The following is a 23,313-nucleotide window of genomic DNA, read 5'->3' as shown; positions in this document are numbered from 1 at the left end:
ATCGCTGCTGAGGTCGGTGATCAATAATTGAATGGGTGATGGTTCACTAATTAGCAGGGGACTCGGAACCACCCCTTCTGATAGCTTGCACATTATAAAAAAAATGTGGAGCTGCAAAAATGATTTGAGTCTATTTAATGACCATCAATACTGGGTAGGTAATGTGTTAGATGTGAATGAATTTGCAAAAGCACATTTATTTGCTGAATCAATGTTAACGCTAAATCATACCTGTATAGCTGTATAGATTATTTGGTAATTAAACTTTAATTAACCTGAAAGCAATGCTGTAACTAGGTTAAAACGTCTTGACGCACCCCATCCCGTTAGCGGGATCATTGTCATCAACACCCGCCAAATTCAGATAAAATTGCTAAACATATTTAATTTTCATGAAATCACAAGTGCAATTTAGATCCAAAATACCTCCATTTGTTTTGCGCGTTATGTTCTGAAATCCACAGGCTCGAGCGGTCACGACATCGCAGACGAAAATTCCGAATAGTATCCGTAATGTCCACAGAAACATGTCAAACATTTTTTATAATCAATCCTCAGGTTGTTTTTAAAATACATAATCGATAATATATCAACCGGGACAATCACTTTTTCAATAGGAGAGGGAGAGACGATGGCTGCCCCACTCTGTTGCGCTAGCAAAACTCATGCGAACACCCAGCTATCCACTGACGCAATGTTATCTTTCTCGCTCATTTTTCAAACTAAAAGCCTGAAACTATGTCTAAAGACTGTTGACATCTTGAGAAAGCGATAGGAAAAGGAATCTGGTTGATATCCCTTTAAATAGAGCTAAGGCAGGCTATGGAACATGGAGCTTTCAAAATAGAAGCCACTTCCTGGTTTGATTTTCCTCAGGTTTTCACCTGCAATATCCGTTCTGTTATACTCACAGGCGATATTTTGACAGTTTTGGAAACTTTAGATTGTTTTCTATCCTAATCTGACAATTTATATGCATATTCTAGTTTCTGGGCCTGAGAAATAGGCAGTTTCAAATTGGTACGTTTTTCATCCAAAAGAATCAAAATACTGCCCCCTACACTCAACAGGTTAATGTGGAAAAGTTTAAATTGTCTCATTTTGTAGAAACCAATCCATTTGTATATTATTCAAAAGATCCATTTGAAAAAAGGTAAGTCTTGCAATTTTACCTATATTGAGAACACGATATTCAATCAGGTTGGAATTGGTTGGATAATATACAAGTAACCAACATGATACAACGTTGGTAGTCACTGATTGCAGAAAGCTGAAATATAAAGGAGGCAGATCTTTCGTTTCCTAAGGCACACAGTGTTGCCGTGTGAACATAGAGAAAAAAATGGCTGCTCTTGCTATGTTAGCTTTAGAATCTCGTGCAAGCTAATCCTACTTTGTACACTTTCTAGGATCTCCTTAAACAAGAGAACGGTTTTACTAATAACGTCTTACGTTCAAACCCTTTCGGCGATATTTGTTTTACCGGAACGCACGGTAAACAAAGAAATACACTGTTGGTCTAATCAAATTTGGGAAAAATCTGATTGCCAGCCCATTATGTCTCAAGAAATGAATACTGACCGAGTCTACTCGTTCCTGATCATTTAATCTGCTTTTCAATTTCATATAGGCTGAATGCAACATGAAGGCCTCATTCTATCTTAGATTCCTCGCACGGGGGAATCATTATGTCGTGTGTTTGACTGTTATTTCATCAAATTATTACATACCATGTTAAGTTATTACGCGATTAAATTACTCATGTAGCAATTAATTAAATTGTAATTTGGAAAAAGTTATTTAACGAGTTACTATCTCCCGACTAACGATATAAATCTCTTACATCAGTCACAGTCAATTCATTACTTCATATTTACCTTCTATCAGTCTCATTCTGAATGTTGCAAAATCCTTTATCTGCACAAAACCTCAGCGATATACAAATTGTCTTAATTATTTTTTTACTAACTAAATAATCACACAATGCAATGTACATATTTACGTGTGTATGTCTTTGCTGTCTCTCTTGAAAACACTTGATCCGTCTGGGGAGTAATTTGACAGAAAGACTCTGGTTTGCCCACCAGAGATTAAAGTCTTTCGTAGTGTAGCTCTGTTATAATGGATACGTCAGACGTACCAATGGTTGTTCGATAGGGAAATGTTCTCCTCTCGTCTTCGGTCGAGTTTCCTAGACTATTTTACATATACAGCTGCAGACTGTGAATGTGTAGTCTTTTAGTTTTCTTAACCATTTCAATGTGTACAGCTGGCGCTGTACGTAGCTGTTCTGGTGGAGTCTAACCATTTGATGTCCGGTTCAACACCATCCTCCTGCTTGGTCTATAGAGTGGTAGCCATTTCAATGTGGGGACTCCCATCCTTACGTTTTCTTGACTAATGTACATTTTGTCACGAGTCCTATAGTAATGAATTCGACAGGATTGTTCTTGTAAGTACCCACGGACCATTCCGACTGTTTTGGATTTCAGAACTATTGTTTCATTATTCAACCTTTTGATATTACCGTTCTGGCGGGAGGAATCTCCTTTTAACAAAGGTTTCTTTTCCCTCAATCCTGCCAAACCCAAAGGCAGAGTTACTACAGGGTATTTACGACCGGTCATAAAACGGGTGGGGGAATCTGACACCTATGATCCCCATAGCCCAACAGGGCAAGTCATGACACCTTGATGACAGCTTTGCACACTCTTTGCAATTCTCTCAACCAACTTCATGAGGAATATTTTTCCAACAGTCTTGAAGGAGTGTCCACATATGCAGAGCACTGTGAAATTTGGACTCATCAGAAAAAAGGACAGATTTCCCCTTTCTTCTTTTGTCCGTTGCTCATGTTTCTCGGCCAAAACAAGTCCAAAACAAGTCTCTTCTTCTTATCGGTGTCCTTTAGTAGTGGTTTCTTTGCAGCAATTTGACCATGAAGGCCTGATTCATGCAGTCTCTTCTTCTTATCGGTGTCCTTTAGTAGTGGTTTCTTTGCAGCAATTTGACCATGAAGGCCTGATCCAAAACAAGTCTCTTCTTCTTATCGGTGTCCTTTAGTAGTGGTTTCTTTGCAGCAATTTGACCATGAAGGCCTGATTCATGCAGTCTCTTCTTCTTATCGGTGTCCTTTAGTAGTGGTTTCTTTGCAGCAATTTGACCATGAAATTCATGCAGTCTCTTCTTCTTATCGGTGTCCTTTAGTAGTGGTTTCTTTGCAGCAATTTGACCATGAAGGCCTGATCCAAAACAAGTCTCTTCTTCTTATCGGTGTCCTTTAGTAGTGGTTTCTTTGCAGCAATTTGACCATGAAGGCCTGATTCATGCAGTCTCTTCTAGACAGTTGATGTTGACATGTGTTTGTTAACTCTAATAAACTTATTCACTGCAGCAGAGTTAACTCTGGGTCTTCCTTTCTGTGGCAGTTTCATCATAGATCTTTGATGGTTTTTGTGACTGCAAAGTACTTGAAATGTTCCAGATTGACTGATCTTCTTGTCTTAAAGTAATAATGGACTGTTGTTTCTCTTTGCTTATTTGAGCTGTTTTTTCTATGATATATACTTGGCCTTTTACCAAATACTGCTATCTTCTGTATATCACCCGTACCTTGTCACAACACAAATGATTGGCTCAAACGCATTAAGAAGGAAATAAATTCCGCAAATGAACTTTTAACAAGGCACACCTGTTAATTGAAATGGATTCCAGGTGACTACCTCATGAAGCTGGTTGAGAGAATGCCAAGAGGGTGCAAAGCTGTCATCAAGGCAAAGGGTGGCTACTTTGAAGAATCTCAAATATAAAATATATTTTGATTTGTCGAACACTTTTTTTGGTTACTACATGATTCCATATGTGTTATTTCACAGTTTTGATGTATTCACTACTATTCTACAATGTAGAAAATGTTGAATAGTACTGTATGTCCTTGTGGAAAACACTGTAACCTCCCCCGACAGTTTTTTTTTCACCTGCTATGTTATGTTAGTAGAGTGAGAATACAGTGTTTTGAATGAATGGGGCAGGTGTCTGAGTTAAGACTTGTGATGCCACAAACTATAAACAATGTGATTAACTTTTGCCATTTGTTATACATCTTTTTAGTAACAATAGTAGTGGGTAACAATATAGTGAAGTATTTGTTTTAGGTTGTCATTTTTTGCAATTATGTGGTGCGGATGACCAGATCTCAGAATACCTGGAGAGTGTGTTTAACATCCCAGAAACCACATTAGTATGATATAGCAATCTTAGAAGAAGCACTTCAACTCGACTTCAAGAAAGACAAACAGGAACTCTTACTTCTGACGTGGTGGACTGGTCTATTGCTCTAAGTGTTTGGTTTCTGTGGTTTGGCCAGGCGGTAGCAGTACTGACTGCAAGCTATCCTGTGGGTCACATGCCGTACGGCTGGCTGACAGAACTACGTACGGTCTACCCCGCCTTCGACAAGGTAAGACGAGGTTGTTTACATTGACTAGTAAGTAAGGCCATTGAGAGTGGCCAGGTACCTCAACCTAATGACTGTTAAAGATTATATGAACCTTAATGTGGGTAGCACAGAAATGCCTTGGTATTTACTTACACTGTAAAATTGTAAAACTACAAGGCCAGCTTTGTTGTATTCTTTCAATGAAGTAAAAGTGCATCGATACCACATATTTTCAAGTAAATACCAGGTAAATGGCAATGGAAACAATATTGTAAAATAAAGTGCCTCCTTAATGTTTTTATGTAGGAGATGCTGCAGTAATTACACCACAGAAATATGACATACATAATTCCACTGCACCATGTATTTTGGGGGAGTCTGGATTCATATAGCGGGCAGCTAGAATTACTGTGGCTCCCGTTGACATTTCATAATATTTATAGGTAAACAAAGGTGTGGTGAGCAGAGACCAACCTGCTCCAGGAAGTTTAAGGGCTGTTAGGAAAGTCACTGTGTGGTTTACTTGTGCTGAGTCATATACTAAGGTAGTTGCCTCTTCAGCCATGATTGAGCACAATATTAGTCCATGTTTTAACAATACATTTTTAGGGGAGAGTACATTTTGTTAAGACATTGTTCTCATAACAATGTCATTGTTGGTTGTGGTATTACCTGTGTTAACTATAGTTGTGAAGCCTGTTACGAAACCAAAGTCTCACAATGATTCTAAATGTCATTTGTAAATCGATTCTATGGTTTATGTGAAGATTTAGGTCGGGATTCAATCAAATGCTTGTTGTCGACAAGCGCATTGCAATTGACTTGTAAAGGTCATTGTAAAGGTCATTTAAACATGAGCCGATATCCACAATGCGCCTTTGATTTAATTTAAGCCTACTGAGTGCATTCACACCTGTCATGTTTGTTTGTTTGTTTGTTTGTTTGTTCTTCTTTGCCCCCAGAACAACCCCAGTAACAAACTGAACAACATCAATACCACAATCTCCAAATCCCACATCAAAAAGTTCACATTTGTCTGCGTTGCACTTTCTATTACGGTACGTTCAACCTTGATCTTTTGTGGATGGAAAAGAATGTGTTTATTGCTTTTAGGTCTTTAAAAAGCTTACATTGTTATACCATGAGTGACTTGATGCAGGCCATAATTCTATGATTGCAGGTAGTAGGTTTCTTGCATTGTGCTTTCAGCTTTCAGAAATGTGTTTGATCGAGTAGGCTGACGTTGCCCCTAGACACTGATCTTGGGTCAGTTTTACATTTCCCCAACTAATGGTTAAATGGGCCATATGATTTTAAATTAATGATATATCCCCATTGATTCTTGAAGAATATAACTTATCCATGTCTCATGAGCTTTGTTCAACTGTCTTACCCCATCGGTAACCCAAAATTAGCTTGTTTTGCTCCACACTATACGGTGCATTTGTAAAGTATTCAGACCCCTTGACTTTTCCCACATTTTGTTATGTTAAGCACCTTTGGCAGCGATTACAGCCTGGAGTCTTCTTGGGTATGATACTACAAGCTTGGCACAACTGTATTTGGGGAGTTTCTCCCATTATTCTTTGCAGATCCTCTCAAGATCTGTCAGATTGGATGGGGAGCATTGCTGCACGGCTATTTTTAAGTCTCTCCAGAGATGTTGGGGGTTCAAGTCCGGGCTCTGGCTGAGCCACTCAAGGACATTCAGAGACTTGTCCTCAAGCCACTCCTGCGTTGTCTTGGCTATGTGCTTAGGGTCATTGTTCAGTCCGAAGGTGAAACTTTGAGCCCAGTCTGAGGTCCTAAGTGCTCTGAAGCAGGTTTTCATTAAGGATCTCTGCACTTTTCTCCACATTCTCCATTAATTCCTCCAAGAATCTTTAGATGCCTTTTGGCAAACTCCAAGGGCTGCCATGTACCTTTTACCGAGGAGTGGCTTTCGTCTGGCCACTTCCATAAAGGCCTGATTGGTAGACTGCTGCAGAGATGGCTGTCCTTCTGGAAGGTTCTCCCATCTCCACAGCTCTAGGAAGAGTCTTGATGGTTCCAAATTTCTTCCATTTAACAACAATTGAGGCCACTCTGTTCTTTGGGACCTTCAATGCTGCAGAATGTTTTGGTACCCATCCCCAGATATGTGCCTTGACACAATCCTGTCTCGGAGCTCTACGAACAATTCCTTTGGCCACGTGGTTTGGCTTTTGTTCTGACATGCACTGTCAACTGTGGGAACTTATATAGACAGATGTGTGCCTTTCCAAATCATGTCCAATCAATTGAATTTACCACAGGTGGACTCTAATCAAGTTGTAGAAATATCTCAAGGATGTTCAATGGTAACAGGATGCATCTGAGCTCTATTTCGACTCTCATAGAAAAGGGTCTGAATAGTTATGTAAATAAGGTATTTCTGTTTGTTGTTTTTAATACATTTACGAAAATGTCTAGAACCCTGTTTTCGCTTTGTCAATATGTGACTCGTTTCAGGAATCTAGGCATATATCGCTTAGTAGAACTGCATATAAGTGTTGCTCTCCACTTTCTGGAGGGCCGAGTTTTGAAATCAGTGGAATTAGAGTATGATAGTGAAAGGAAATGGAGAAACTTCCTTAATACAGGTGTGCCAAGCTTGTAACGTCATACCCAAGAACACTCAAGGTTGTAATCGCTGCCAAAGGTGCTTCAACACAGTACTGAGTAAAGGGTCTGAATACTTATGTAATATTTAATTTTGGGGTGGGCCAGGACCAACTTTGGGAGACCCTGAGTTAGTTCATGGCTCCGTGTATGAATTTGAGAGTAGTTACATTTCTTCAGCCCCATCCCTCATGTTTACCAGTAACAGTGGTAGGGAGACCACTTTGAGGGGTAGCTGATCCTAGATCCGTACAAAGGGGAAACTTCACCCCAGAGTGAGATTGATTTTCATAGCAGCATATCCTGGATGGAGGTGTCATTGTTGTAAGTTAGAAATTGGCAGTGTCTTTTTCAGATTTTTCCTGTAAAAAAACAATAACACACATAAATACAATATAGACATCAAACTACACATCCATATACACGTTAATATACACATCCATATAGATGTGAATATACACATCAAACTACACATCCATATACACATCCATATAGACGTGAATATACACGTTAATATACACATCCATATAGACTTGAATATACACATTAATATACACATCCATATAGACGTGAATATACACATCAAACTACACATCCATATAGATGTAAATATACACATTAATATACACATCCATATATATGTGAATATACACATCAAACTACACATCCATATACACATCCATATAGACGTGAATATACATGTTAATATACACATCCATATAGACTTGAATATCCACATCAAACTACACATCCATATAGACTTGAATATCCACATCAAACTACACATCCATATAGACGTTAATATACACGTTAATATACACATCAAACTACACATCCATAATGACTTAAATATACACATCAAGCTACACATCCATATAGATGTGAATATACACGTTAATATACACATCAAACTACACATCCATATAGACGTAAATATACACTTTCAAATCAAATCAAATTTTATTTGTCACATACACATGGTTAGCAGATGTTAATGCGAGTGTAGCGAAATTCTTGTGCTTCTAGTTCCGACAATGCAGTAATAACCAACGAGTAATCTAGCTAACCATTCCAAAAGTACTACCTTATACACACAAGTGTAAAGGGATAAAAAATATGTACATAAAGATATATGAATGAGTGATGGTACAGAGCGGCATAGCCAAGATACAGTAGATGGTATTGAGTGCAGTATATACATATGAGATGAGTATGTAAACAAAGTGGCATAGTTAAAGTGGCTAGTGATACATGTATTACATAAAGATGCAGTAGATGATATAGAGTACAGTATATACGTATGAGATAAATAATGTAGGGTATGTAAACATTATATTAAGTAGCATTGTTTAAAGTGGCGAGTGATATATTTTACATAAATTCCCATCAATTCCCATTATTAAAGTGGCTGGAGTTGAGTCAGTGTGTTGGCAGCAGCCACTCAATGTTAGTGGTGGCTGTTTCACAGTCTGATGGCCTTGAGATAGAAGCTGTTTTTCAGTCTCTCAGTCCCAGCTTTGATGCACCTGTACTGACCTCGCCTTCTGGATGATAGCGGGGTGAACAGGCAGTGGCTCGGGTGGTTGTTGTCCTTGATGATCTTTATGGCCTTCCTGTGACATCGGGTGGTGTAGGTGTCCTGGAGGGCAGGTAGTTTGCCCCCGGTGATGCGTTGTGCAGACCTCACTACCCTCCTCTGGGCGGAGCAGTTATATATATATATGCCATTTAGCTGAGCTCCAAAGCGACTTACAGTCATGTGTGCATACATTCTGTATGTGGTCCCGGAAGCAGTTACAAGCGCCATGCTCTACCAACTGAGCTACAGAAGGACCACCCATACAGTTGGTACCGCGGTGATACAGCCCGACAGGATGCTCTCGATTGTGCATCTGTAGAAGTTTGTGGGTGCTTTTGGTGACAAGCCAAATTTCTTCAGCCTCCTGAGGTTGAAGAGGCGCTGCTGCGCCTTCTTCACGATGCTGTCTGTGTGGGTGGACCAATTCAGTTTGTCTGTGATGTGTACGTCGAGGAACTTAAAACTTAATACCCTCTCCACTACTGTTCCATCGATGTGGATAGGGGGGTGTTCCCTCTGCTGTTTCCTGAAGTCCACAATCATCTCCTTTGTTTTGTTGACGTTGAGTGTGAGGTTATTTTCCTGACGCCACACTCCGAGGGCCCTCACCTCCTCCCTGTAGGCCGTCCATATACACATGAATATACACAGTTGAATTTACACATCAAACGACACATCCATATAGACCCTACTATACACGTAAATATACACGTAAATATACACATCCATATAGATGTGAATATACACGTTAATATACACATCAAACTACACATCCATATAGAAGTAAATATACACATCCATAGAGATGTAAATATACATGTTAATATACACAACCATACACAAAAAGCAAAACACAATCATGAGGTTATAAGCAGGATGAATTCACAACCAGATGTGCGGTCTGTACTGAACAGGTCACACCATGAGATTGAAACCTTCATGAAGCCTTTATAAATCCGGCATACTGTAGATGCCTCACAATCTTTTATAAAGGTTTCATAAAGCCTCAATAAAGTCTCCTTAGTTTACCAAACAAAGGACATTGGGTGACCAACGCTTCAGTAGTCAAATCTGCATCATTGACTCAACCATCAGGGGCTGGAGAATGTTCTGTTGTTTAGCCTCTTATACTTGAAATATAATCCATACTAGTATCTTCACTTTCCTACTATGATTGTTTATCAAAAGTGCTTGAGCATTGGAAGTGTCACGTTTGTTGTAAGAGATGGACCAAGGTGCAGGGTGTGTTGAGTTCTACATGTTTATTTAAAGTGAAAGTGACTTCTTCAACCAAACAAATAACAAGCAACAAAATGTGACTACGTGGTGCAACAAGCACAAAACCAAACAATATCCCACAAACACAGGTTGGAAAAATGGGTACCTAAATATGATCCCCAATTAGAGGCAACGATCATCAGCTGCCTCCAATTGGGAACCATACAAAACACCAACTTAGAAATATTGAACGAGAACACCCCCTAGAACCAAGAGCTCTCTATGGTCAGGGCGTGACAGTACCCTCCCACCCAAAGGTGCGGACTCCGGCCGCAAAACCTGAAACCAAATGGGGAGGGTGGGGTGGGTGACTAGTGTCGGTGGCGGCTCCCGGTGCGGGTCCCCGGAAGGCTCTGGCCTTGGAGCTGGACTGGACGCCGTGCCTGGACTCTCTGGACCGTTGACCGTGCCTGGACTCTCTGGACCGTTGACCGTCGCTGGAGATTCTGGACCGTAAACCGTCGCTGGAGGTTCTGGACTGTGAACCGTCGCTGGACGCTCCGGGCCATTGACCCTCACTGGAAGCTCCGGGTCGTTGACCTTCACTGGAAGCTCCGGGTCGTTGACCCTCACTGGAAGCTCCGGGTCGTTGACCCTCACTGGAAGCTCCGGACCGTGAACCATCGCTGGACGCTCCGGGCCATTGAGCGTCGCTGGAAGCTCTGGACCGTCGCTGGAGGTTCCGGGCTGTAGAGGCGCACTGGAGGCCTAGTGCGTGGAGCCGGCACAGGACGTACCGGGCTGAAGAGGCACACTGGAGGCCTAGTGCGTGGAGCCGGCACAGGACGTACCGGGCTGAAGAGGCACACTGGAGGCCTGATGCGTGGATCCAGCACAGGTGTCACCAGATGGGTGACACGCACTTCCGGGATGATGCAGGGAGCTGGCACAGGACGTACCAGACTGCTGACAGGGTCTTCAGGTCGAATGTTGACCAGAACACATTTGACCAACATCTCTCCCAACTTCTCCATCGCCTCCCTGACGGTCTCTGGCTCTTCAGGGTGAGTACGGGGAGCTGGCACAGATGGCACCAGACTGATGACCTGCTCTTCCACTCTCCGCTGCTCCGCCGACCACCCCTCGTGCCCCTCCCAACAAAAAATCTTGCCGTTTCTGTGGTTCCCGGCATTGTTGCTGTCCTTCCTGAGTCCTCTGCGACTCCCGCCAAGGAAGGTTCTCGCATCCACTCATTACTTCCTCCCATGTCCAAAACTCCTTTACCTCGTGAACACGCTGCTTGGTCCTCTTTTGGTGGGATATTCTGTCACATTTGTTGAAAGAGACAGACCAAGGCGCAGCGTGTGTTGAGTTCCACATATTTATTTAAAGTGAAACTTCTTCAACCAAACAAACAACAAAACGTGACTACGTGGTGCAACAAGCACAAAACCAACTTAGAAATATTGAACTAGAACACCCCTTAGTCATTCCCTGACATACTACACCATAGAGAACCAAGAACTCTATGGTCAGGGCGTGACAGGAAGCAATATAGTTCCCATTCCATCTGCAAGTGATTCATCTTTACATTAGGGTTAGTTTGTGTGAAAGTCGATTCAGAGTTGAGATTAATAAGCCCCTTACACACAACACATTTGGCACAAAGGTTGTGATACAATAAAATAATTACACAACCATTGTTATTTTTTATTTAACCTTTATTTAACCAGGTAGGATAGTTGTGTTATGCAGGTGAGTGAGGACCCAAAAGCGGTTTAACAGAAACAGAGTCATTTAATGTCCAAACACAGGGAAGACATATATCCTCTACAGAGGTATCGATAGACAAAATAGACAACCCGCAGAGAGGGCGACAAAATAAATCATATAGTCCTCTGATCAATACAGGAGAGTCCCCTTCTAGCAGTAGAGGAGAATAGCAGGGTTAGCGGCAACAGACTGCTGGTCTCTCCGGGATAGAGGACAGAGGTACCTGATCACATAGCATCTGATGAAGAGGCAGATACAACAAGGGTGAACACAGAATCTGACAAAGACAGAAGCAGAAACAGAGAGAGAAATAGAGAATAAACAAAACATAATAATAATACAGTAGAAAGGGAAAAGGTCTATAAACAGGGGGAAATGAAGTGCAAAAGAACAGGAACAAGACATAACATGACAATACATGACAATAAACAGGCTCATTTGCAACTGTGGCCAGGATAAAGTAATTACAATATAGCAATTAAACAAAACTGTAATACAGTAGATGTGCAGAAGATGAATATAGGCAAGTATAGCAATAAACACTGTAATGGTAGATGTGCAAAGGAGCAAGATGGATAAATAAATAAATACTGTATGGGGATGAGGTAGGTAAATAGATGGGCTATGTGCAGTGATCTGTGAGCTGTTCTGACAGCTGGTGCTTGTCACTTCCTGACCTTAGTTCCTTTTGTATGTTTCTGCTTTAGTTTGGTCAGGACGTGAGTTGGGGTGGGTATTCAATGTTTTTGTTCTATGTTGTGCATTTCTGCTTTTGGCCTGGTATGGTTCCCAATCAGAGGCAGCTGTCAATCGTTGTCTCTGACTGAGAACCATACAGTCTACCCAGACACTCAGGTATTTGTAGTTGTGCATGTATTCTCAGTCAGAGCCATCCAGAGTAGTGATGCTGGACAGGCGAGCAGTTGCGGGCAGTGATCGGTTGAATAGCATGCATTTAGTTTTCCTGCGTTTAAGAGCAGTTGGAGGCCACAGAAGGAGAGTTGTATGGCATTTTCGTCTGGAGGATAGTTAACACAGTGTCCAAAGAGGGGCCAGAAGTATACAGAATGGTGTCGTCTGCAAGGTGTACCAGAGAATAACCAGCAGCAAGAGCAACATCATTGATGTATACAGAGAAGAGAGTCGGCCCAAGGATTGAACCCTGTGGCACCCCCATAGAGACAGCCAGAGGTCCGGACAACAGGCCCTCCGATTTGACACACTGAACTCTATCAGAGAAGTAGTTGGTAAACCAGGTGAGGCAATCATTTGAGAAACCAAGGCTTCGAGTCTGCCAATATGAATTTAGTGATTGACCAGTCGAAAGCCTTGGCCAGGTCAGATGAATACGGCTGCACAGTGATGTCTATCGATGGCGGTTATGATGTCGTTTAGGACCTTGGCGTGGCTGAGGTGCACCCATGACCAGCTCTGAAACCAGATTGCATAGCGGAGAAGGTATGGTGGGATTCGAAATGGTAGATAATCTGTTTGTTGACTTGGCTTTCAAAGACCTTAGAAAGACAGGGTAGGATAGATATAGGTCTGTAGCAGTTTGTGTCTAGAGGGTCACCCCTGTCTTTCACGATAGCAGAATGGGCCTTCAGCAGGTGTCGCGCCCGAGGGGCCTGTTGGAATCCTCGGGCAGATTATGTCGGTATTCCAGTCGTACGGGCAACGAGTAGAAGGGCGGATATTGTACCCCAGGAGTGAGCCGGGAGATGGTTCTAGCATGGGCTAGCCTCAGGCTAGTTGGTGCTAGCTCCGGGACGGAAACGTTAGCCAGGAGTAGGCCCTGGTCGTGGAAGCACCTCAAACCTTTTGTGTAAATATTTTATGCAGACAAACTCTGTTGTAACACAAAACATATCTGTGGAATCACAACCATTGTGTCAAATGTGTTGTGCGTCAGTTGTACAACCTAAGTGGGGAAATAGAGCGGCTGGATATCTCTCACACATCCAGTTTTCACCATTACTAATGCGCTTTGGTTGGATTATGACATATAGTGACTGTAGTCTATACCTTTTTCTAGTACAGCAGAGTGGCTTTACCCTGCGAGGGTGGAGTTTGGGCAGGCTTGTGTTCTAGCCAAGCAATACACACCTGATTCATGAAGCCTTGATTGAAGACTAGGATTAGATGATTATTGGAATCTGGTGTGTTACTGCTTGTCTGGAGCAAAAGCCTGCACCTACCCCAGCCCTTGCAGTGTAAGCTTGCTCATTCGTTCATTATGGCAGACAGCAGGTGATGAGTTTCACAATTTGAGTTGATGAGGGAATATGAGCTATATTTGATATTTCCAAAACATTCATTCTCATTGTGTTGATCAATTTAACACATGGAGTATAGACTAGTGTTCATCTGACATTCCCATATGACAGACCCAAGGGAAGGTTAGTTGGAGAAAAGGTGAGAGCGTTGGGATCGTTTTGTGTCAAGGATGCATGATGAGCCCTCCTGTGGTATCCTCAGCTTTGTATTTGTGGTGCATACTTTCGCTGTGGAGGCCCTTCTTAATAATTCAACTTTTTAAGAGGTCATATGATATGGCTTACTGACTAGAGGAAAATTAGGATAACTTTTTTTAAATGTATTTCTTATTTAAAGTCAGTTAATTCTTGACGCACCCATCCCATTAGCGGGATCATTTTCATCAACACCCGCTGAATTGCAGTGTGCCAAATTCAAATTAAATTACTAAACATGTTTAATTTTCATGAAATCACAAGTGCAATATAGTAAAACAACAGCTTAGCTTGTTGTTAATCCACCTGGCGTGTCAGATTTCAATAAAGCTTTTCAGCGAAAGTAAGGACATCTCTCTCAGTATACAAAATATTACAAACTCTAGCAGCCAAGTAGATTGGTCACGAAAGTCAGAAAAGCAATAGATTAAATCACTTACCTTTGATCTTCAGATGTTTGCACTCATGAGACTCCCAGTTACACCATAAATGTTCCTTTTGTTCCATAAAGATTATTTTACATTCAAAATACCTCCATTTGTTTGGCGCATTATGTTCGGAAATCCAAAAGGCTCGAGTGATCACGACGTCGCAGATGAAAATTCCAAATAGTGTCTGTAATGTCCACAAAAACACGTCAAACATTTTTTATAATCGATAATATATCAACTGGGACTGTCGCTTAAATAGGAGAGGGAGAGACAATGGCTGCCCCACTCTGTTGTGCAAGCAAAACTCTGAATACCCAGCTATCCACTGACGCAATGTTATCTTTCTCGCTAATTTTTCAAAATAAAAGCCTGAAACTATGTCTAAAGACTGTTGACACCTTGAGGACGCGATAGTAAAACGAATCTGGTTGATATCCCTTTAAATGGAGCGAAGGCCAGCTATGGAACATGGAGCTTTCAAAATAGAAGCCACTTCCTGGTTTGATTTTCCTCAGGTTATATCAGTTCTGTTATACTCAGACAGTCTTTTGACAGTTTTGGAATATTTAAGAGTTTTCTATCCTAATCTGATTATATGCATATTCTCGTTTCTGGGCCTGAGAAATAGGCAGTTTCAAATGGGTACGTTTTTTAGCCAAAAACAAAAATCCTGCCCCCTACACTCAAGAAGTTAAGATCACATTCTTATGTACTATGACGGCCTACCAGAAGGCAAAAGGCCTGCGGGGGACGGGGGCAGGGATTAAAACTAAAATACAGATATAGGGCAAAACACACATCACGACAAGCGAGACAACACTACATAAAGAGAGACAACATCATGGCATGGCAGAAACACATGAAAACGCATCATGGTAGCAACACAACATGGTAGCAGCAGAACATGGCAGGAGAACATTATGGTAGCAGCACAAAACATGGTACAAACATTATTGTGCACAGAATGAAGAGATGAAGAGAAGTGTTTTTTCCAGCTTGTTCTAGCTGCAGCAAACTGAAAAGAGGAGCGACCCAGGGATGTGTTTGCTTTGGGGACCTTTAACAGAATGTGACTGGCAGAACGGGTGTTGTATGTGGAAGATGAGGGCTGCAGTAGATATCTCAGATAGGGGAGAGTGAGGCCTAAGAGGGTTTTATAAATAAGCATCAATCTTGCGACGTGTATACAGAGATGACCAGTTTACAGAGTAGTATAGAGTGCAGCAATGTGTCCTATAAGGAGCATTGGTGGCAAATCTGATGGCCGAATGGTAAAGAACATCTAGCTGCTCAAGAGCACCCTTAACTGCCTATCTATAAATAACGTCTCCGTAATCTAGCATGGGTAGGATGATCATCTGAATCAGGGTTAGTTTGGCAGCTGTGGTGAAAGAGGAGCGATTTACGATAGTCTAGATCAGGGGTGTCAAACATACGGCCCGCGGGCCGGAACCGGCCCCCAAGGAGGTTCGATCAGGCCCGCAGGATAATTTGAAAGTGGAAAAAAATGCATAAAAGACATGGAATTATTTTTTTTTTTTTTAAGACAAGCCGCATCACTGAGACAGACTGAAAACAGCAGACGGTATCAATGCGCCATCTGCTGCTTGTTACGACGTTGTTAAGATTGTTAATGTCTCTACCTCTCCACTACACCCTCATTAGCCAAAATGTCGTTATCCAAACGGAGAAAAGTAGATAAGGAGTGTAGAATTTTCAAAGAAAAATGGACCACGTCCTATTTATTTACAGAGATGCACGGAAAACCTTTGTGCTTGGTGTGTTTGCAACAAGTTTCGGTATTGAAGGAATATAATATTCGACGCCACTACGAGACTCATCACAGCGAAAAATATGACGGCTTGCAAGGACAACTGAGAAGAGATAAGATTAACGAATTGCTGGCGGGTCTGAGGAAACAGCAGTCAACTTTCATCCAGAGCCGAGAAGTCAGTGAAGCAGCGGTAAAAGCCAGCTACCTAATTGCTAGCGAAATAGCATTAGCATCGAAGCCGTATTCCGACGGTGACTTTGTTAAACGATGCATGATGAAGGCGGCTGAACTTGTATGTCCCGAGAAGCGACAAGCTTTTGCCAATATTAGCATGACGAGGAATACTATAGCAGAGAGGATTTCGGAACTATCGGCAGATTTAGACAGTCAATTGAAACAGAGAGTCAAGTCATTTATTGCATTTTCCGTGGCAATTGACGAGAGCACTGACATCACAGACGTGGCCCAACTGGCCATATTTATTCGAGGAGTTGATGAGACATTGACTGTTACTGAAGAGTTTCTTGAGTTGGTGCCAATGATGGACACCACAACAGCCGAGGACATTTTCGGCTCTGTCCTTGCTGCATTGGACAGAGTTGGAGTGGACTGGTCCCGCGCTGTCAGCCTGGCTACAGACGGCGCGCCATCCATGGTCGGAAAGAAAGCAGGTGTCGCGACAAAGTTCAAAGACAAAGTACAAGCCCTTAATGGAGGAGATCGTTTCTGGACATTTCACTGTATTTTGCACCAGGAGGCATTGTGTTGCAAGTCGCTGAAAATGGACCACGTCATGGAGGTGGTTGTTCGCACTGTAAATTTCATCCGGTCCAGAGGTCTGAACCATCGTCAGTTTGACAAACTTCTCAGCGACAGCAACATTACCCACAGCCTGCCATACCACACTGAAGTGAGATGGTTAAGCCGAGGCGCTGTGCTGAGGCATTTCTTTGATCTACGAGAGGAAATCGGACAGTTCATGGAGAAAAAAGGAAAACCGGTGTTGGAATTACAATCTCAGGAATGGCTACGGGACCTTGCATTCTTGGTTGATATTACTGAACACTTGAACAATCTGAACAAAATGTTGCAAGGCCGCAAAAAAGTTGTCACACAGTTTTCTGACAACATACATGCATTTAAGTTGAAGCTGACTTTGTGGGAGATGCAACTGGCAAATGGCAACCCTGCCCTGATTTTATCAGTATCTACTACCAGGGTACCCCAAATTAACAGCCCTGGCTGCTAAAATTTTGTGCATGTTTGGGACAACCTACCTTTGTGAACAAATTTTCTCAGTGATGAATATCAATAAAACAAAAATGCGTTCAAGGCTCACAAACAAGCACTTAAATGACATTCTGAAAGTGACAGCTAGTCAGGACATGACACCTGGTGTTGATGCACTTGTACAGGCCAAAAGATGCCAAGTTTCAGGTACAAATACAAGTCCAGACTAGACTAACACCTTTAAAATGCTGCCTTAGATACTGTTTGCATTGAAAGAATACAGCTCTGTGAAGATGAATCCTTACTGTGGTGATTTAAAAAATGTGCACTTTAATGTTAGTCAGCAGCTTCAAAACAAAAGTTGTGTGATGGAATTCTACTGTTCATACAACTCCATACATTTTCAGTATGTATTGTATGTGTATGTATGTTTCATGTATGAAGTTTACAGATTTACAGGACAGGCGAACACTTTCTTCATTACACATTTAAAATCACTCTCCTTAGTTTGTAAGGTGTACGCAGGGATTACATTTAGATTTTATATGCGTATGTGTAAGTGGTTTAAAATTCCTTTCTTTAAAAGTCTAATTTAATCTTAAAGTGCATTACTATATTTTTCAGTACCAATTAAAGTTTTGTGCCTTTGTACAATCAGTGGGATCAGTTGTAATGCATATTTGTGAATGATAAAAGTAAATTGCACATTTGTCTAAGGAAATATGAGGTGTTTCATGAAATGTTTTGTAAAAGGATAGTTCATTAAATTTCAATATTTTCCTAATGTTCTTGCTTCTTTACACCAAAACAAAGGAAAGACATGATATTTTGGTTATTTATAGCAGAGTATGGTATAATTTTAATGGTCCGGCCCACTTGACATCTCCCTAGGCCGTATGTGGCCCACGATGCGAAATGAGTTTGACACCCCTGGTCTAGATTGAACCTTAGCCTGCAGCTTTGATATGTGCTGAGAGAAGGACAGTGTGCCGTCTTGCTAACTTTTTCAGGAGGCAGATTCCTTGTAGAAAATCCCAGCTAGCTAGCTAACGTAGCTAGCAAGTCTCTGGCCGTCTCTTCCACGTGGAAAAGGATGTTGTTAGCTAGCTATATCTTTTCATTGTCGGCGAATGGTCCTTTATGACGTCCAAACAAAGTTTGTCCTGTTGTATTGTGGGGATTCTGAGGAGGACATCTTCTCTGCACAGATGGAGGGGTCTTCAAAGGCCTCTGCATTTGTTTGGGGTGGCTGTGATACTCTCCTGCCATTGTTAGGCTCAAAGGTTTTCACAACTCTCACTTCAGTGCTAATTTCAGTCAGATTCTTTCCTAGCAGTTTGAGAGATTAGTAGCCTTATTTATTAAGCTTTATATAACAAAATTACAGAGAGAATTATTGTCTTTTACTTTTTGGCTTCAGAAAGTAGTTTCAGACATAAATCAAATCAAATTTATTTATATAGCCCTTCGTACATCAGCTGATATCTCAAAGTGCTGTACAGAAACCCAGCCTAAAACCCCAAACAGCAAGCAATGCAGGTGTAGAAGCATGGTGGCTAGGAAAAACTCCCTAGAAAGGCCAAAACCTAGGAAGAAACCTAGAGAGGAACCAGGCTATGTGGGGTGGCCAGTCCTCTTCTGGCTGTGCCGGGTGGAGATTATAACAGAACATGGCCAAGATGTTCATATGTTCATAAATGACCAGCATGGTCCAATAATAATAAGGCAGAACAGTTGAAACTGGAGCAGCAGCACGGCCAGGTGGACTGGGGACAGCAAGGAGTCATCATGTCAGGTAGTCCTGAGGCATGGTCCTAGGGCTCAGGTCCTCCGAGAGAGAGAAAGAAAGAGAGAAAGAGAGAATTAGAGAGAGCACACTTAAATTCACACAGGACACCGAATAGGACAGGAGAAGTACTCCAGATATAACAAACTAAACCTAGCCCCCCGACACAAACTACTGCAGCATAAATACTGGAGGCTGAGACAGGAGGGGTCAGAAGACACTGGAGACACTGTGGCCCCATCCGAGGACACCATTACTCAACATTACTCACACCTTTTTGTGTTGGATGTTATTTCCGGGTTCCGCTGTGTTTCTTCAGCAGGTACTGCTATAGAACTGCTATTTGTCATCCAGTGGATTTAGCATTACATCTCTGTTGTTTGTGATATCGTCATCAATGTTGGTTTCATGAATATTATTGTTTAAAGTAAAAAAACAAAAGGATCTCATCTAGTTCTCCAAAGCCCCCTACTTTCAGGCCTCTTGTTTTAAGGAGAGCCTCGACAAGTCTCGACTCGTGTCTGTGACCCACACGGGTAGAGAACATTTTTGCAGTTCCAATGTTGTGTATTTTCCAGCCCAGGTCAGTGCTGTCTACACTCTTAGAATTAGTGGTGACTTGCCTCCCGGTGGCGCAGCGGTCTAAGGCACTGCACTGCAGTGCTAGCGGTGTCACTACAGATCCGAGTTCATTACCAGGCTGTGCCGCAGCCGGGCACAACTGGGAGACCCATGAGGTGGCATACAATTGGCCCAGCCCAGCGTTATTCAGGTTAGGGTTTGTCCTTGTCCCATCGCGCTCTAGCGACTCCTGTTGGTGGGTCGGGCGCATGCACGCTGACACAGTCGCCAGGTGTATGGTGTTTCCTCCGACACGTTGGTGCGGTTGTCTTCCGGATTAAGCGAGCAGTGTGCCAAGAAGCAGTGAGGCTTGGCAGGATCGTGTTTTCGGAGGACGCACTGTTAGAATTATAAATAAATATATATAATATATTAGAATATGTAATATGCATAAACATTCAAGGAACATTTTCATTTGCAGTGTGCAAACTGACATTTACACACACTAACAGGTGACCAAAAATAACTATCTGAAAGCCACAACTCTAATAAACCACACCTTCAATCTGATAGGCTGCCACGTCTACAATATATTATTAGAAACGTTCAAAATTGAACCCCTACCATCACAAAAAGGTTCCGGTTCGAACCCGAACCCTTAATGAACCTATTTTCTACACAATTGGCTGGAAAGACTCAATTCTTCAGGAAGCTTAGTTTCCCATCACTAATTAGAATGTGTCTGTTATCCGTCCATTGTTTCTGCATTGTGACCAGATTTCCTGGTCCCTTCCTTTTATGCAAATTATTTCACAGCTTTTCTTTCAAAAATAATATGATTATTTTTAAATTGCAAGACACATATTGATGAAATCAGACAATTGTTCCACCTATCAATGATTTTACAGGGTGGAGTAATGCTGATTTAAATGGTTTCTCTGTCCAGACCTGTCTACACTTGTAAGGTGTCCAGACACAATGTGTGTCTAACTACCTTCGGAGCTGGGCAGGGTGATATGATCACAATGTGTGTCTAACTACCTTCGGAGCTGGGCAGGGTGATATGATCACAATGTGTGTCTAACTACCTTCGGAGCTGGGCAGGGTGATATGATCACAATGTGTCACAAAGTGAAGATGAACTGCTGACTCCATATTAGGCTTTGCCCCATATAGGCGTTGTGGTCTAAGTAATGGAGGGCTGTCTTTCCAGATCAGTTTGTACATTCCTCATTCTCTGTGTTCAAGGTAATGACAAAGTGACTCAAACAAACCTTTGCCCTAGATAAGGTATATATATGCATGATGCTAGTATTCAAACCCCTTCCCCATTTCCACATTTTGTTATTCTAAAATTGATTAAATAACTTTTTTCCCTCATCAATCTACACACAATACCCCATAATGACAAAGCGAAAACATTTATTTTTTTTATGTATTAAAACACAGAAATACATTACTTACATAAGTATTCAGGCCCTTTTCTATGACACTCGAAATTGAGCTCAGGTGCATCCTGTTTCCATTGATCATCCTTGAAATGTTTCTACAACTTGATTGGAGTCCACCTGTGGTAAATTCAATTGATTGGACATGATTTAGAAAGGCCCCACAGTTGACAGTGCATGTTAGAGCACAATCTGGGGAAGGGTACCAAAACATTACAGTTTTTTCATTTTTAATACATTTGCAAACATATCTAAAAACCTGTTTTTACTTTGTCATTATGGGAATTTTGTGTAGATTGATGAGGGGGAAAAACAATTTAATCCATTTTATAAGGTTGTAACGTAACAAAATGTGGAAAAGGTCAAGGGGTCTGAATACTTTCCAAATGCACTGTACAAATGTAACACAGTCCATTCATGTGTCACTAGCGAGCCCTCCTCAAATCCTAACCTTACCTTCACAATGAAACCATGGAACTGACCATTGATCAGGCCAGAGTAATGTAACCCTTAATCCTAACCCCCTGTGGCTTCAGACAGTGTTAACTCTGTGTTTGGTTTTGGCTGTCCAGCTATGCTTTTTGGTGTTCTGGACGCCTCACATCTCGGAGAGGATCCTAGTAGACATCATTGGTGTGGACCATGCCTTCGCAGAGCTCTGTGTCCCTCCACTGCTAATCTTCTCCTTCTTCCCTATTCCAGGTAAGATCCAAGTAGGGAATCAGTGGAAGTGGAATGTTTGAATTTGTCAACAGGAATGTCATTTTAGTTGTTGTCCACCCACTAAAGGTAGACTCATCCTAAACAGGAGGGGAACTTCCTGCTTACCGATGTAAAAAAACAACAACTCATTTATACATGAAAAAAAAATAATGTATTTATTTTACCATGACAGTGACCATCCGGGCTCACCTGACAGGCTGGCTCATGACTTTGAAGAAGACCTTCGTCCTTGCTCCCAGCTCTGTCCTGCGCATCATCGTACTGATCACCAGTCTCATTGTACTCCCTTACATGGGGTAAGTAAAGTGCACACTTCTGCTTTCACGGGTCTCACAAGTGTTCACTTCACTTCTTGCCAATCTCTTGAGCATGGAGCTAGTGTCATTAGAATGATGTGAAAACCTCAATGCTGTGAGTGTGCACTCAATATCTCAGAACAAGTGTTCAACTTATCATTCACTAGGCTCAAAAGTGGCCACTCCGCTTATTTTTGATCTTATTCCCATGCTTGGGCCTAGTGTTCACTTAGCCAGTTACTAGTTTAAAATCTGTCAAATTTACCTCAGCTCATTCCTGTTGTTTTCTTTTATTGGGAGAAGTGTTCACTTCACTACTCACTTTTTAAAATGTTAACTTTTTGGGCCAGTTTATCAGACACCGACTAAGCCTAGGCCAGATGTTTAAAAAAAAAAAAAAAATGTTTGATGGAGATTCTTCCATTGACCTTGTTTTTTCTTTGTGGCTCAGTTGTTAGAGCCACTTGCAACGCCACAATCATGGATTTGCTTACCACTGGGGGGGTCACCCATATAAAAATTGTATGCATGCATGACTGTAAGTCGGTTTGGATAAAAGTATCTGCTGAATGACATTTGTGGCCTAATTATATTTGCACCCTTGCGCTTTTCTTAAATAATTCAATATTTCTTCTAGAAATGTAAATAACTTTGTTATTGGAAAATGCTAAACTGACCCAAGATCAGTGTTCAGGGGCGTCTTCAACCTATACCAATCCGAGGCGCCATTGCAATCATTGGCGCCACCTCCTGGACGTGAAGTGTTTTTGTGCAGACTGGTTGTGGAGAAATGTATTGTACATCCATCCGTGTGTGAACTAAGCACTAGTCTATAAAGTCACCAATCTACTTTTGTCACGCTTCAGTTGCTCTTCAGTGGACCTCATAACTTAGTGAACCAGTGGTACTATGTCCCAAATGGCACAGTAATCCTTACATAAGAGC

The 23,313-nt window shown here is 41.7% G+C and overlaps 1 protein-coding gene and 1 long non-coding RNA gene across 4 annotated transcripts in view; one reads left to right on the top strand and one right to left on the bottom strand.

The window, feature by feature from the left end:
• The window catches only part of LOC127911077 (uncharacterized), a 133,985-nt gene that overhangs the window by 93,862 nt on the left and 16,810 nt on the right, over nucleotides 1-23,313 (bottom strand). The window lies entirely within an intron of this gene.
• Nucleotides 1-23,313, top strand: part of ankhb (ANKH inorganic pyrophosphate transport regulator b) — a 97,589-nt gene that overhangs the window by 70,651 nt on the left and 3,625 nt on the right. For all 3 annotated transcript variants that reach the window (XM_035800591.2, XM_052477343.1, XM_035800593.2), the window contains 4 exons: nucleotides 4,367-4,459; nucleotides 5,401-5,496; nucleotides 21,922-22,051; nucleotides 22,245-22,368. In XM_035800591.2, coding sequence (XP_035656484.1) covers nucleotides 4,367-4,459; nucleotides 5,401-5,496; nucleotides 21,922-22,051; nucleotides 22,245-22,368 — 443 coding nt within the window. The remainder of the gene's footprint in view (nucleotides 1-4,366; nucleotides 4,460-5,400; nucleotides 5,497-21,921; nucleotides 22,052-22,244; nucleotides 22,369-23,313) is intronic.

The sequence above is a fragment of the Oncorhynchus keta genome, chromosome 23 (assembly GCF_023373465.1).
Source record: "Oncorhynchus keta strain PuntledgeMale-10-30-2019 chromosome 23, Oket_V2, whole genome shotgun sequence".
In the NCBI taxonomy this organism is placed as follows: Eukaryota; Metazoa; Chordata; class Actinopteri; order Salmoniformes; family Salmonidae; genus Oncorhynchus; species Oncorhynchus keta.
Note: the sequence above shows the minus strand (reverse complement) of the source record. Positions and strands in the feature narration are given on the sequence as shown.